This window comes from Pygoscelis adeliae, unplaced genomic scaffold (genome assembly GCF_000699105.1).
Source record: "Pygoscelis adeliae isolate BGI_AS28 unplaced genomic scaffold, ASM69910v1 Scaffold402, whole genome shotgun sequence".
In the NCBI taxonomy this organism is placed as follows: Eukaryota; Metazoa; Chordata; class Aves; order Sphenisciformes; family Spheniscidae; genus Pygoscelis; species Pygoscelis adeliae.
The window spans coordinates 8,246,925-8,259,030 of record NW_008824411.1 but is presented as its reverse complement, the minus strand read 5'-3'; the positions used below and the strand labels follow the sequence as shown (position 1 = coordinate 8,259,030).

General features: G+C 55.9%; 1 protein-coding gene across 1 annotated transcript in view; it reads right to left on the bottom strand.

Moving 5' to 3' along the window:
• Positions 1–12,106, bottom strand: part of ASTN1 (astrotactin 1) — a 65,236-nt gene that overhangs the window by 4,686 nt on the left and 48,444 nt on the right. The window contains exons 10-22 of the mRNA XM_009320744.1: positions 11,862–11,999; positions 11,332–11,482; positions 10,441–10,607; positions 10,046–10,240; positions 9,590–9,717; positions 7,198–7,302; positions 6,835–7,023; positions 3,550–3,818; positions 3,163–3,296; positions 2,323–2,474; positions 1,841–1,976; positions 1,612–1,712; positions 838–1,021 (exon numbers count right to left, since the gene is read on the bottom strand). Of these exons, the coding sequence (XP_009319019.1) occupies positions 838–1,021; positions 1,612–1,712; positions 1,841–1,976; positions 2,323–2,474; positions 3,163–3,296; positions 3,550–3,818; positions 6,835–7,023; positions 7,198–7,302; positions 9,590–9,717; positions 10,046–10,240; positions 10,441–10,607; positions 11,332–11,482; positions 11,862–11,999 (2,049 nt within the window). The remainder of the gene's footprint in view (positions 1–837; positions 1,022–1,611; positions 1,713–1,840; positions 1,977–2,322; positions 2,475–3,162; positions 3,297–3,549; positions 3,819–6,834; positions 7,024–7,197; positions 7,303–9,589; positions 9,718–10,045; positions 10,241–10,440; positions 10,608–11,331; positions 11,483–11,861; positions 12,000–12,106) is intronic.

The window sequence follows — 12,106 nt, the reverse complement described above, 5'->3', positions numbered from 1 at the left end:
CCTGCTGTGGCAGCTCAGCACTGCCTGGGCACCAAAAACACTTGTGTCCCTGAGATCACCTCACCCGACCACAGACATGGATCAAAAGGGAGGGAACATATGCAATTCAGACCCAAGGTCAATCCACTGCCTGCTTTGGACCACAAGTGACAGTGAGTTCAACACACAGAGATGCATTCAACTCAAGCCAAAGCCCAGGAAAAGGAGGAAAGCCAAGTCTGACCTTGGCATGGTCCAATACATGTATGTATGCATGCACTTCACCCAGCAGCTTCCACAACCAAGCTCTTCTGTGTCACCTTCTCCAGCAGGCTTGAAGGTACAGCCACCTCCTTGCACGTTCTTCCCTCCATCAATGCCTGGGGCCTTTCTCTAGCAACACACTCCGACCACACTCCCTTCCCTTCTCACCCGCAACAACCTCCATTCCTCAAAGGTGCATTGTTTTTCCAAGACCTTCTGCCTTTTTGCCTGTGGCAGCAGCTACTGAGGGAAAAAGAGAATCCCATCCCCTTTCCACCCTGCATAGCATGAACGGACTAGGCAAAACTCCAGGGACAGTATAGGGCTGGTGGAATGGACAAGAATGATGGATTGACAACGGTCTACTGCCTTCCACCTTGTCCTAGGTTTATGGTCCTTCAAGGGAGATGGCTGGACCCCAAACATGAGCACAGCATCCAGCAAAACAGGAACCCCACTGTGAGACCCTAAGCTCTATCATCAAATAAATTCATGAGATTTGCCAGAGAGCCACCTTCCTGGTCACCAACATCTACAACACCCCCTGTTGGTGGGCAGGCCTGCCTGCCTAGCCAACCCAGCTCCTGAGCCTACCTGGGCCCCAGCTCATCTTCACAGCGCCAGGTGAACTCCCCAAAGCTTTCGTAGTGCTGGTTGTAGTGGTAAAGGACTCGGTGCAGGCTGGGGGAACCCAGGTCCAGCAGAGTGTTGTAGGCTGTTTGCTGCTCCTTGCCACTGGTGTAGCCATTGAAGAGGTTGTAGATCTTGTCTGCTATTTCTGGGCAGAAGGACAGGGGTTATTCAGTGGGGTGCAAGGAAAGGCATGAACAAAACCCACCAGGATAAACCTCAGCTCTAGGGAAACCAAGCCCAGAGCCAAGATTTGTCCCCTGAGTTATGATTTACATCATATCAAGACACGGTTCAGGTTAGGTTCCCATAGTTTGGTCCAATTAGGAAAAGAAACGGGTGGTGTCATCAGGTACTGTTAGTGAAATACCGTTTATTTATGAGAAGGCACACAGTTGGAGTTTCTTGAGCACAGCCACCACCTACGCTACCAGTTGCTTTCTGGGCAGGACAGGCAGGTCTTCTTGGCTATTTCGGTATGTCCTGAATGCCTGCTCCCCCACCCATCCTCCCACCCCTCCACCAGCACAGAGTGCTTCTGTGTTTGTTTGTGGAGAAGATGTGTACCTCCTGCCACCCTCCACACCAACCCTCAACACCACGTGGCAGCACCCGGGCCACCATGGGTGAAGGAGATGTTACAGCCAGGACATGAGACGTGTGCAGGGACATGCTGGAAGGGGCAACTCCCTGTTGCTGGTCCCAGGCATCACAGTCCAGCAGCTCCCTCCATCTCACCTTGAGCTTTCACATCATCTACCACAGGGCAGGGGGTCTTGACCATCACGTCACTGGACCTGGAGCGTCTTCCTGTGTTATCAACTCCCCAGAGTGTGAACCTGGCCAAGAAGGAAAGAGGTGAAGCGCTGGACTCCCAAGACCTCATGGAAACACAGGCAGCATCAGGCAGGAGCACCACAGTCAGTGACAGCGCTGCCACAGGCATGGCACGGGGGAGGCCACTCACATGTAGGTGGTGTCAGGCTCCAGGCAGCGAACAATGAGAGATATGGTGGAGGAGAGCCTGTCGGGCACTTGGGCTGGCATGGCGCAGGGTGACTTGGCGCCAGAGATGATGTCGTCCACGAAGCTCAGCACCGTCTCTAGGGAGAGAGGGGACAACATGCCACGGGTGATGACACAGATGTCCCTGGGGCTGTGGAGAGCCACTGAGGTCTGTGCCCACTACCACGCTGCCTGGTACCGAGGGGGACCAAGGCTCATGCATGAGGTTGGTGCAGAGATGGACCCATTGCTTTTCCAGCAAGGCTCATCATCATGGCATGGAGCTGCCACTTCTGCAGCATGGTGGGCAGTAGAGGGCCTGCTTTCTCTTCCACAGGATACTGGATATGTTGTAGCATCCCCTTGCAAAGAGGGAGACAGAGGCTCTCCTCCAACATCTCCATCCCACCCTCCCCAGAGAGAACCAATGGAGTCCCCACTCACCTGTCTCCACCTTGGAGTGGTCCATTCTGTCAGTGACTTTCTCTTGACGGAGGAGGTAGTCAACGATCTGCACCCCAATGGGAGGCTCCGAGTGCCTCCACTCCAGCACCACCAATGTGCTGCTGGGCTCGTGAACGGTGGAGAGCCGCAGGCTGGGGGGCAATGCCGGCTGGTCAGCATCTCGGGAGGGCAAGGTCTGCCAGCTGACCCCACCACCCACCGGTGCTCATCCCCACCCATGTCTATCACCACCTTACTGCTCCTCTGTGCCTTAAAAAGGCAGCAAAACCACCAGGCTGAGGCACACAGTATGTGAGAGATGCTGAGGAAAAGCTCTGCAGCCAGTCCCCATGGCTGGTGCAAAAGGCAGCATGAGTGTGTTTGCTAGTGTCACTCACTCTGCTGTGCAGACCACACACAAATGCACCAGAAATGAGTTGGGTTTTGTAAGGTAGTATGTAGGGACTGGTTTTGCATTACTTTCTCACAGCAAAAGGGCTTCAAAGCCATTAACCCATGGGAGAGAGCAAGCTCAGGAGAGAATTGACTCCCCCTTTCCTACCCCTCCTGGCTCTGGGCACGCTGGTCCAAAGGGCTCCTTCCCTGGGGTTGCTCTACTAGGATGGATGCAAAAACAGCTCCCCAGTCCTCAGCTGAATTAGAAAAGACACTGCATCTCTGCACCCTCGGCCTGATTTCCAGGTCCCCCATTCGCTTGCAAATCTGTCCCATAAAGCCACCCCAGCCTCACCACCTCCTGCCACCACGCCATTGGCCATCACGGCCTCCCCCCAGACCCATCACACCAAAAGGCCAGGCTGGGCACGCATGGAGACCTACATGGGGTGCGGGAGAGGTGCGCAGGTGGGCAGCCCATCAGCCCCGAAGGCACTTGAGTCGCAGCGGCACCAGTCCTCGATGACGTCCCCACTGCCCGAGCACCACAGCGAGCTCATGGTGGCCTCCTGCAAGAGCTGGGAGAGAGGGGAAGGGGGTGAGCACTGGGCAGATGAGCTACCATCCCACCACCACTTGAATCAGTGTTCATCCATCCCCCGGTGGGTTTCAGCATGGTCCATCCACCCTGGAGAGCAGGGCTGGCCAACGGACAAGGGCTGCCACGGCTTGACATGACACTACCAGGGCAAGCTGCCTGCAAAGACTACCCCGATGCTGTCCTTCCACCCCCCTTGCCCAGTCCACCCCCCCCAGCCAGTGGCTTCTCACCCGCTGGGTCTGGTTGTTGGTGACGAGCTCATAGATGGGGGCTGCTTTGGTGACCTCCAGCAGGATAGGCTCAGCCGGCACTTCGGGACTGGAGGTGACATGGCAGAGCGGGCAGGAAGAGGGGCAGCGCCCACGGCTCTGGCACTCCATCCGCACACCGGCTGCCATGCGCTTGGTGCCTGACTCAGAGAGGCTGGCGATGTACTCGGGGAAGGTGAGAACCTTGGGGTCCTGTTCGCGTTCCTCTGACTCGTCTGAGGGGGAGTTGCCTGGGGAAGGGGGAAAAAAGGGGCACCAAGGTGGGCTCCGAGCCATCGTTAAGGGGATGCCAGGGGGCTAGAGCCCTGCTTTCCAGCCAGGAGAGAGGCAGTGCTGCCCAGAGATCCCCCTATATCCTTAAGAGATCCCTGTTTGCTCTGTAGGGATGAAATGTTCACTGGTCTTCAGAGGAGGAATCAGGACTGAAAAGTCCACCCTGGCCTTTACCATTGCAGGCTGTTTTGTCTCCTCGTGCCTCAGTTTCCCCAGCCCTTTGCCTGGCACAGGGATGGACCACCCTTACAGCAGGTCCCCACGAGAGGGAGCCTCCTTCATGTGGCTGGAGACTCACGAAGGACCTGCCTGGGCACCTTCACCCCACACTAACGCCCCACCAAAGCCCCCTGCCAAACCACTCCACTGCAAAAGCCCTCCTGGCCCAACAGCTGATTTCTTTGCTCGACTCCCTTGGTTCCCAAGGACCCCCATCAAAGGTGATGTGACAGAGCATGTTGGACACCAGAGAGGATGAATGTCAGACCAGGGTGCACAGCAACGATGCCGACTCAGTGCCCCCCCACAAAGGTCTGCAGCCAACAGCACCAAAGAGCTCAGAATAAGCAGGGAAGACTTCCTAGTGCCTCATGATGCCCAGAAAGCTACCGAGATGACTACAAATCCACCAAGGTCCTCTCCAGCCCCTCCACCCCTCCTGCACTCACTCCCCATGGAGGGGAAGGGAGATGGGGAGCAGTTGCCTTTTGGGAGCTGGCTCAAGCCTGACTCCTCCTGTCTCTTTGTACTGTCATGGGGCATGATGGAGGTGGGCAAAGTTGCAGCTAGGCAAGGAAACAGAGTCTCTCCCTAAGGGCTTAGCTTACAAAGCACCATCACGAAGCAAAAGAAAATGGTGAGGTGGAGGCAGATACGTTCATCGGGACAGCAGACCCCCGGTCAGACTGTGACAAGACTGAAGGCTTGTTTACCCTCTGCCCTGTGCACACAGGGGAATATCTGCAGGTCCTACCCTGCCAACCCTCAGGCAACCCTGCAGCCCAACAGGCTCAGAAAAAAAGATTTGCAGCAGGAAAACATCACCATGGTCTACGCTTTTCCAGGCTCCATGCAAAGGTGCCTGATGCTGGGTGCCACGGTGGCCCTGCCGCACGAGGCAGTGAGCCAGACCCTGTGCTTGGTGGGCTTTTCTCCAGTGCTCCCATAGCAGGAAATATTTTGACACAAGGAGAAAAGTCCTGGCACAGCAGTTGAGAAGGTAGGATCTGCCCATCACTGCTGTGCCTTGGCTAGCATCGCCCCACTGCTGTGAGCCCTGCTGTGCAGGGGAACGGTGCTTTTCACCCAAAATCCCTGCCAAAGAGTGTCTCCGTCTCTACACTGAAGAAAGAGGGGCCCAGAGGGACAACTGATGGTGGCTGGTGGGGTCAGAAGAAGCCGAAGGATGCCCAGGTAAAGCCTCGCCCCTGGGGCAGGCTCAGGGCATCGCTGGTGGTGGCTTGGTACGGGCTGGCTGCTGCGGGGAGCTGCCAGAGAGCACAACCATGGCTCAATAGGAAGATCTTCCTATTGCAAGGGTTTGCTGAGAAATGGGCCAGTGCTAGCCTATCCTCGAGAATCCTGCGAAGAAAACGAGACTGTTAAACAAAACCCAGGGTACAAGAGCATTGCTCCGCTCCCCCAGCAAGCTGGAAATGGATCACTTTGGGCTGGCTGTGAATTGCAGCTTAGCAGGCGCCGAGGGAAAGCAGAGGAGCCAGGGAATTATTTGTCTCTTGCAATTTCTCAATCGATATCCAACTCCTGACGTTTGCAAACAAAAAGCAAAGGAGGGAAAGTGGCAGGTGCCAGAGCAAAACCGAAATGTGATATTGTGGGTGGAAAGAGACTGCCAGACCTGAAAAGCCTCCAAGCAGGAAAATCAAAGAGGAGGAAATTGCAGGAGGAAAAAAAATGTACTTGCAATCAAAAGATGCTACATCTGGAGACAGCCCACAGCAAAACAGCAACGGGTCTGTACTTTCACAGGTGGGCTTGGGAAGAAGTCCAGGCTCCAGGAGGTCTGAGTCCACAGGATCCAGACTCAGGGTCAGAAAGAAGCCTTTCCCACACAAGAGCCCTGGAGAGAAAACAAATGTCTCTGCGGCTGGGGCATAGCCAGAGCAGCACCGTAGGCTGGTGCCAATACTGAGAATTATGAAGCTTCATGAAGGAAACGATGCGGTGGTCACGGTGCCTGTGAGCTCCAAGCTCACACTGCCTGCACCCACGAGCTTCTGGGCAAGCCTGGGTGGTGCAACCCAATGTCCCCAGCACAGGCAGCAAAACGCCTGCAGGCAGCTTTGCAAAGGCCAGCACAAGAGGAGATGCTGTGGTCCTGGTGACAGCCGACAGCAGGCAGGTGTTAGGCTCCCTCTGCTTTTGGAAAGCTTGTCTCCAAATCAGCCATTGCCTTCCTGCAAAACCTCTTCCACAGGGGAGCCATCACACCTTGCTGCAGCAAAGGCTCCGGAGGGGATGCAGCAGTGCTGGATGCCCTCTGCACCATGGTGAACCTCCCAGTTCATAACTGGGCTCCAGACATTAAAAGCACAGCGCTGACAGCCTGGGAGAAGAAAGCATATTAGAGGGAGAAAAGTCTGGCCACGGGATGCAAGTGGAAGAGAGCAGATATGGAGGAGACAAAAGGAAGGAACAGGATTAAAGACAAATAACAGTTAAGTCCAGAATCAGGCAGGACGGTTTGGTGGGATTAGTGCATTCGTCTTTCATTTCCCTGGGGACGTGGGTATTTATCTTCCTTTCTGGCCTGGACTAACACCTGCTGCAGTCCACAGGAGTCCTTCAGCTGGCTTCAAAGGGTGTGAGAGTGGGGTGCAAATAAGAGGATGAGATGGGATGCAGCCCCGACACAGGCTGAGCACTTTCCCTGCTATGCCAAAAGCAAACCCAGCTTCCCATTCCCATGGGGTGGCTTTGGGGACCCTTCCTGGGGACAAGCGGGGCTCCTACCTTTGCTGATGTCCTCGTACTCTAGCCAGAGCTGCCGCTGCACCTGCCTGTTGGGATACCAGATGGAGCAGGACTCCTCAAAGCCATATACTGCCTCTTGGATGTAGTGATTGCCAAACTGGTCCAGCAGCGCCACGAAATCTCCACGGGAGGTGGCCCCGTCCAGAGAGTGGAGCGCATTGCTGAAGGCTGGAGAGGAGACAGGAGAAGATGCTCAAATCCCAGGGGACCCCAAGCCCTTGCCACCCCTCCAACATGGTTGCGATGGGCAACCAACCTCTGAGCCCATCACCTGCCAGAAGAAGGCTGTGTGTCCTCTTGCCACCCCTTTTTCCCTTCTTCCCCCCAGCCCTGCACGCTTACACTGGGATATGGTCAGCTGGTTGAGCCGGACGTGGTACATGACGGACTGTACCTTCCAATGCTGCAAGAGGGGGTACCCAGACACCTCGCTGAAGTTCACCATCCCTGCCAGAGAAAGGACACGGGCGCTCAGCACCACTGCCCAGGGATGCCTTGCCATGGGGATGGCTGCAGCCCCTTGTGCCGTGCGTGGGGCAATACAGCCAATGGGGTGGGAAGAAGCCGGGGGAAGGGACCATGCACACACCGCATCCCCGGGGGGAGGCAGCAAGGCATTCAGAGCTGAGGGTCAGCTGCTCCCCGGCAATTAAAATTATGGCTTTGAAGGAAAACACATGGGCTTGTTTCCTCCTGCCATCTGGGGCTGTGCATTGGAAGATAACAAGCTTCCTCCTGCATCCCCTTCTGCTTCTTTCCCGGAGCCTGCTCCCAAGATATGCCCAGGTGAGCTAATTATTTCACTAATGAGAGCTGCACTTTTTAATGAGTGGGTTGCAGGCCTGGGAACAGTCACCTTCACGCCACGTGTGCCTGAGTGCAGCCAACTGAGGGGCCCTGGGGTCCCCTTTGGCCAGGACTGAGCTGACTGGGACACACATGTATGGGGGAAATCACACACCTGCTGATGTTCCTGTTCCCTCGGGATGTTATGGCAACACTGGAGCTGAGCAGGACCTGGGGTTTCTCCCTCTTCAGGCAAAGACATCCCGTTCTCCAGCCATTTAACTGTGCATTACAGGAGCCAGAAATTCATGGAGACCAGGGCTGGGTGGCCACTTTGTCCTGCCCAAGGCATGAGCCAAGGCACGTAGCAGCTCAGCTGCCATGAACAGAGGGACAGAGAGGCCACCGAGCTTGGACAAAGCCCCAGAAAGTCAATTGAAGGGTGTTCATGGCTCTGATTTTGGTGACCAGAGCATCCCATGGTGTGCTGCAGCAGGATGCTGGGGCATGGCCACCTCCTCCCTTGCAGCTCCACTGCTGTACAGCCAACACAGCATGCCTCTGCTTGGCAGTGAAACGGCAAACTCTGCTACTAAGCAGCCACACAGCAGTAATTCAGGCGGATAACAACGGGTATCCCCCGCTCCATAACAAGAAATGAAGGCGGAGGATAAGATCTTTTGCCTTCCAGTGCCCTTCCCTTCGGTGCTGGCTGCTACCAACAGCTTCAGAGCCTTGCTCTTCCCTGCAAAGTGTTTATGCAAAAACAGTCCTTCCTTACTCAGCAGCTCTGCCTCTCGTCTATTCACAGCAATATCCAGATCTGCTTACTGACAAGCAGAGAAGATTTTACTTCTTTTCCTTTTTTTTCTTTTTTTTGCCTTAATCAGCCACAAAGAGCCAGCAGAGCAGTGGGAAATGAATAGGATAATTTACTGGCTTCTGTCTCCCTGGCATAATTGCCAGCAGAGTCCCAGTCCCACCGACCCTGATGTGATGCTGAGGCCACGGTGGCAGTGCCTTCCTTACATCCATGTAACCATGTCAAGGGCAGCAGAGCCCCTTCAGGAGGCAGGTGTCCTCCAGCATCTCCAGGCAGGGCTGAGCACCCCTATGGCTGGAGGAGTGACCTGCCAACACAGCTCTCTTCGGGTAGCTCAGCCCTGCCGGGACCTGCCGGCACCCTCCTCCCTGCCTGCATCTGCCTGCACACACACCTACATTGCCATGCACCCTGTCGGGGCAACCAGCAGCCATCAGACCCTGGGTGCAGCTCACAGGTGCTCCCCAAAACCCTCCTGGGAGCTCTGCCGAACAAAGCGAATGCACAAAGTCTCATATGAGACCACCCTGCAGACACCTTCCAAAACACCTTACTACCCACATCCCTTGTTTAGTAGCTGCCCGGTGTCCTTGGCCATTTCAGCCAACAGCAACAAGCACCAAGGAAACAAAGGCTATTTAGGGGTGCTGGCAACTTGGTGGAAGAAAGGTAAATCCTTGAAGGTTGTCTAGGAATCCATGATAACCCTGTCGCTCGTGGCCCATGATGCTCTGGCAGGAAAAACTGAAACATTTTGGTTTGGTTGCAGCAGGTTTTGAATGCTTCATTACGCGGCCAAAGGGTTTCTGATTTAGAAATCAAATGAAGGGTATTTGGAAAACTTTTTTGCCTTGAATAAAAAAATAAAATCCTTTTTTGCAAACACCCCAAATATCCCACGGACGCTTGAGCTTTTATGCCACACAATTAATTTACAGCCTCTCCCTCTCCATTTTTAATGCCTTCCTTTTACCGCTGCTGCTGCTGCAGGTGAGTGCGGGATGCTAAAGTCAGACTAGACATATCCCATGGTAGATATATCCCCTGGGAGGGATAGGTGCTGAAGCTGGGCACGCCAGCAGCTGCCCCGTTGGGAGAGGTGCGGGTCCATCTGGACTCACTCACCGGTGAGGAACTCAGGGTCAGGCGTGGGGTCGGAGAGCTCCTCTTGGCACTGGTTCTCCAGGGGCACCGTGGCCACCACCAGCCCATCTGGCAGCTGCTGCTCCAGGCCCCGTGCAAAGTTGTTCTGCCTGGAAGTTAATTGCAGAGAGGAGGGCAGGGCTGGAGGACAGGGGAACTGCCTGGGATCATCCTCCACCAGCTGGTGAGCTATCCCAAAAAGCCATCCAGCACCAAGCCTTTCCTTTGGGCACAGGTTACAAAGATGTCTACTCTCGATGGAAAGCTTTAGATGTGCCCTCCTCACCACCCCCTCCATCTCCTGCAAAGCTTGGCCAGATGTGGATGGACCAGGCAGTTTGCTAAGGTCCAGCCCCAGGCGGCTTCCTATGCTGCCTTCTTGGAGAGGATGGCAAGGTCTGACCCTGCTGGGGTCACCTCCCCATGTCCCCAACTCACCTGAATGTCCCTTTAAGCACCTGCCCCGTGGCCACCTCCTTGGAGTGGTTGTTGTAACCATAGAAGAGCTCCCCAAATAGTGTCTGGTTCATGGGCAGCTCGCGGGGCTCACCGCAGTCCCCCACCTCAGGGCATGACTCCGAGATGAGCTGGCACGACCGCCCATCTGTGCCCAGCTTGTAGTCCTCGATGCACCTGGTAAGCCAGCACAGGGTCCACCATGAGATGCAGCCCCCACTGGTGGGGACTGGGGCCACCAGGCCACCCCAGCAGGGACACTGGGAACAGAGGAGAGTTCCCCTCCCTCCCAACCCTATGAGCTCAGGGTGGTAGCAGCAAGGTACAGCAGCACCTTGGGGGTGTCTCTGTGGCCGGGGCAGTGATGGGTCGCTCACCCGCAGAACATGAGGATGTTGTAGAGCAGTGGCTCCTCAGGTAGGGGGACCATCTGCTGCAGGCACAGCTGCTCACAGCCCCCATTGAAGCCATCTGAGCAGTCCACGCCAACGTGACGGTCGTAGCAGCCTGTGCCGTCCTTCATGGGGCTCAGTCCTGTTGGGCACTGGCAGGGTTGGGGGAAGCGAGAGGTGAAGACCCCGAGGAAGAAATCTGGCCCAGAGCTGAGGTGGAGGGGAGGGCTCCAGCGCTGTTTTCCATTGGAAATCACAGCCTGAGCAATGCTTGGGGGCTGCAGGATGGACAGTGGCAACACCACCCATGGCTGCAGATATTCCTCCTGCACCAAAGCCTCTTTGCAGCCTGGGGAGTGCATCCCCTGGGGTGGGAGCTCCCCAAGCCGCCCCCACCAAGGTAATGTGCTGGCATCAACCCCACTGACCAGCACCCAGCTCCGGTGACTGCAAAAGCAATGCTGCCCTTTCCAAACCCACCGTCTGCCTCACGCTCACAGCCTCTGCACACCAATGTCCAACTCTGGTGGCATCACAGCAGGATGCCCCAGCCCCACAAACCCCTCCGTTTCGGGGCACACGCTTTCCCTGCACAGCAAAGCAGGTGCGGTGGTGACAGGGGACATGCGTGAGTGATGTGGGACCTCACTGAGAGCCAGTAAGCAGATGTGCTCTCACTCCCTTGTGCATACGTGCAGCAAGGGCAGGAACGGAGGAGGTGCCAGCCTGAAAACATCTCTTCCTGCTGCAAAACCAACCCCAAAATATCCATCCCAAGGCGATGGGAAGGGAGGAAGGATGCAGCCCTCCCCCTTCCACCCTCCCCCTCCTTGCTCACACCGAAGGAGATTTACAGGTCCCCGGGGGGCCACGCACCACGCAGCCCGTCGAGTCCAGCTTGCGGTCCGAGATGCAGCGGAAGTTCTTGCTGCAGCCTCCGTTGTCCCGGGAGCAGTCACGGACAGGGCCAAAGGAGTCAAGGAGGACCTCCAGGCTGTCGAAGGAGGAGGAGGTCATCAGCTCTTCCCTGTGAAGAGGAGGAGGAGGACGTGTGTCACTGCTCTGATGAGACATTGCGAACGTGTGCACGACCATGGCTGCTGCATGGGTTTTTCTGAAGCTCAGGTTTCCCTTGGGCTGACAGCAAACTGAACGACAGCCAAGATTTTAGAGGGATGCAGGAGCTACTGAGATGATGAGAGCTACCTCCGAAGGCTCAGCTTTGCAGACACTAACGTGGGGCAGGCTAATGGATGTACTAATCTCCATCTGCAAAATGTGGGGTGGGGGTCCCAGCTCTCATCAACCCCCATGTGCTTTGGGTTGGTCCTCTCGTTCCAGGGACGCATCGCCAGTTTATTTGCTGAAACACCTCCTAAATGCCCTAGCCCCACCATTGCACCTACCTGACCTCCACCGCGTCCTCCATCACTGTCATATCGGTCTTGCACTTGGCCGAGGGGTTGATGGCCAGCTCGGCTGGTGGGATAACGAAGCTCTTACTCAGTGGCAGCCACATGCCTTCCCCCAAGGTGTAGGTGAACCTGCCAGGGACAGCAGCAAAGGCTGGTATGGAGGGAAACGCTGAGCGCACAGGACTGCCTCTATGCAAAACCAAGCTCTTGAACCTCCCCCCTGCCCTGCAGGAATG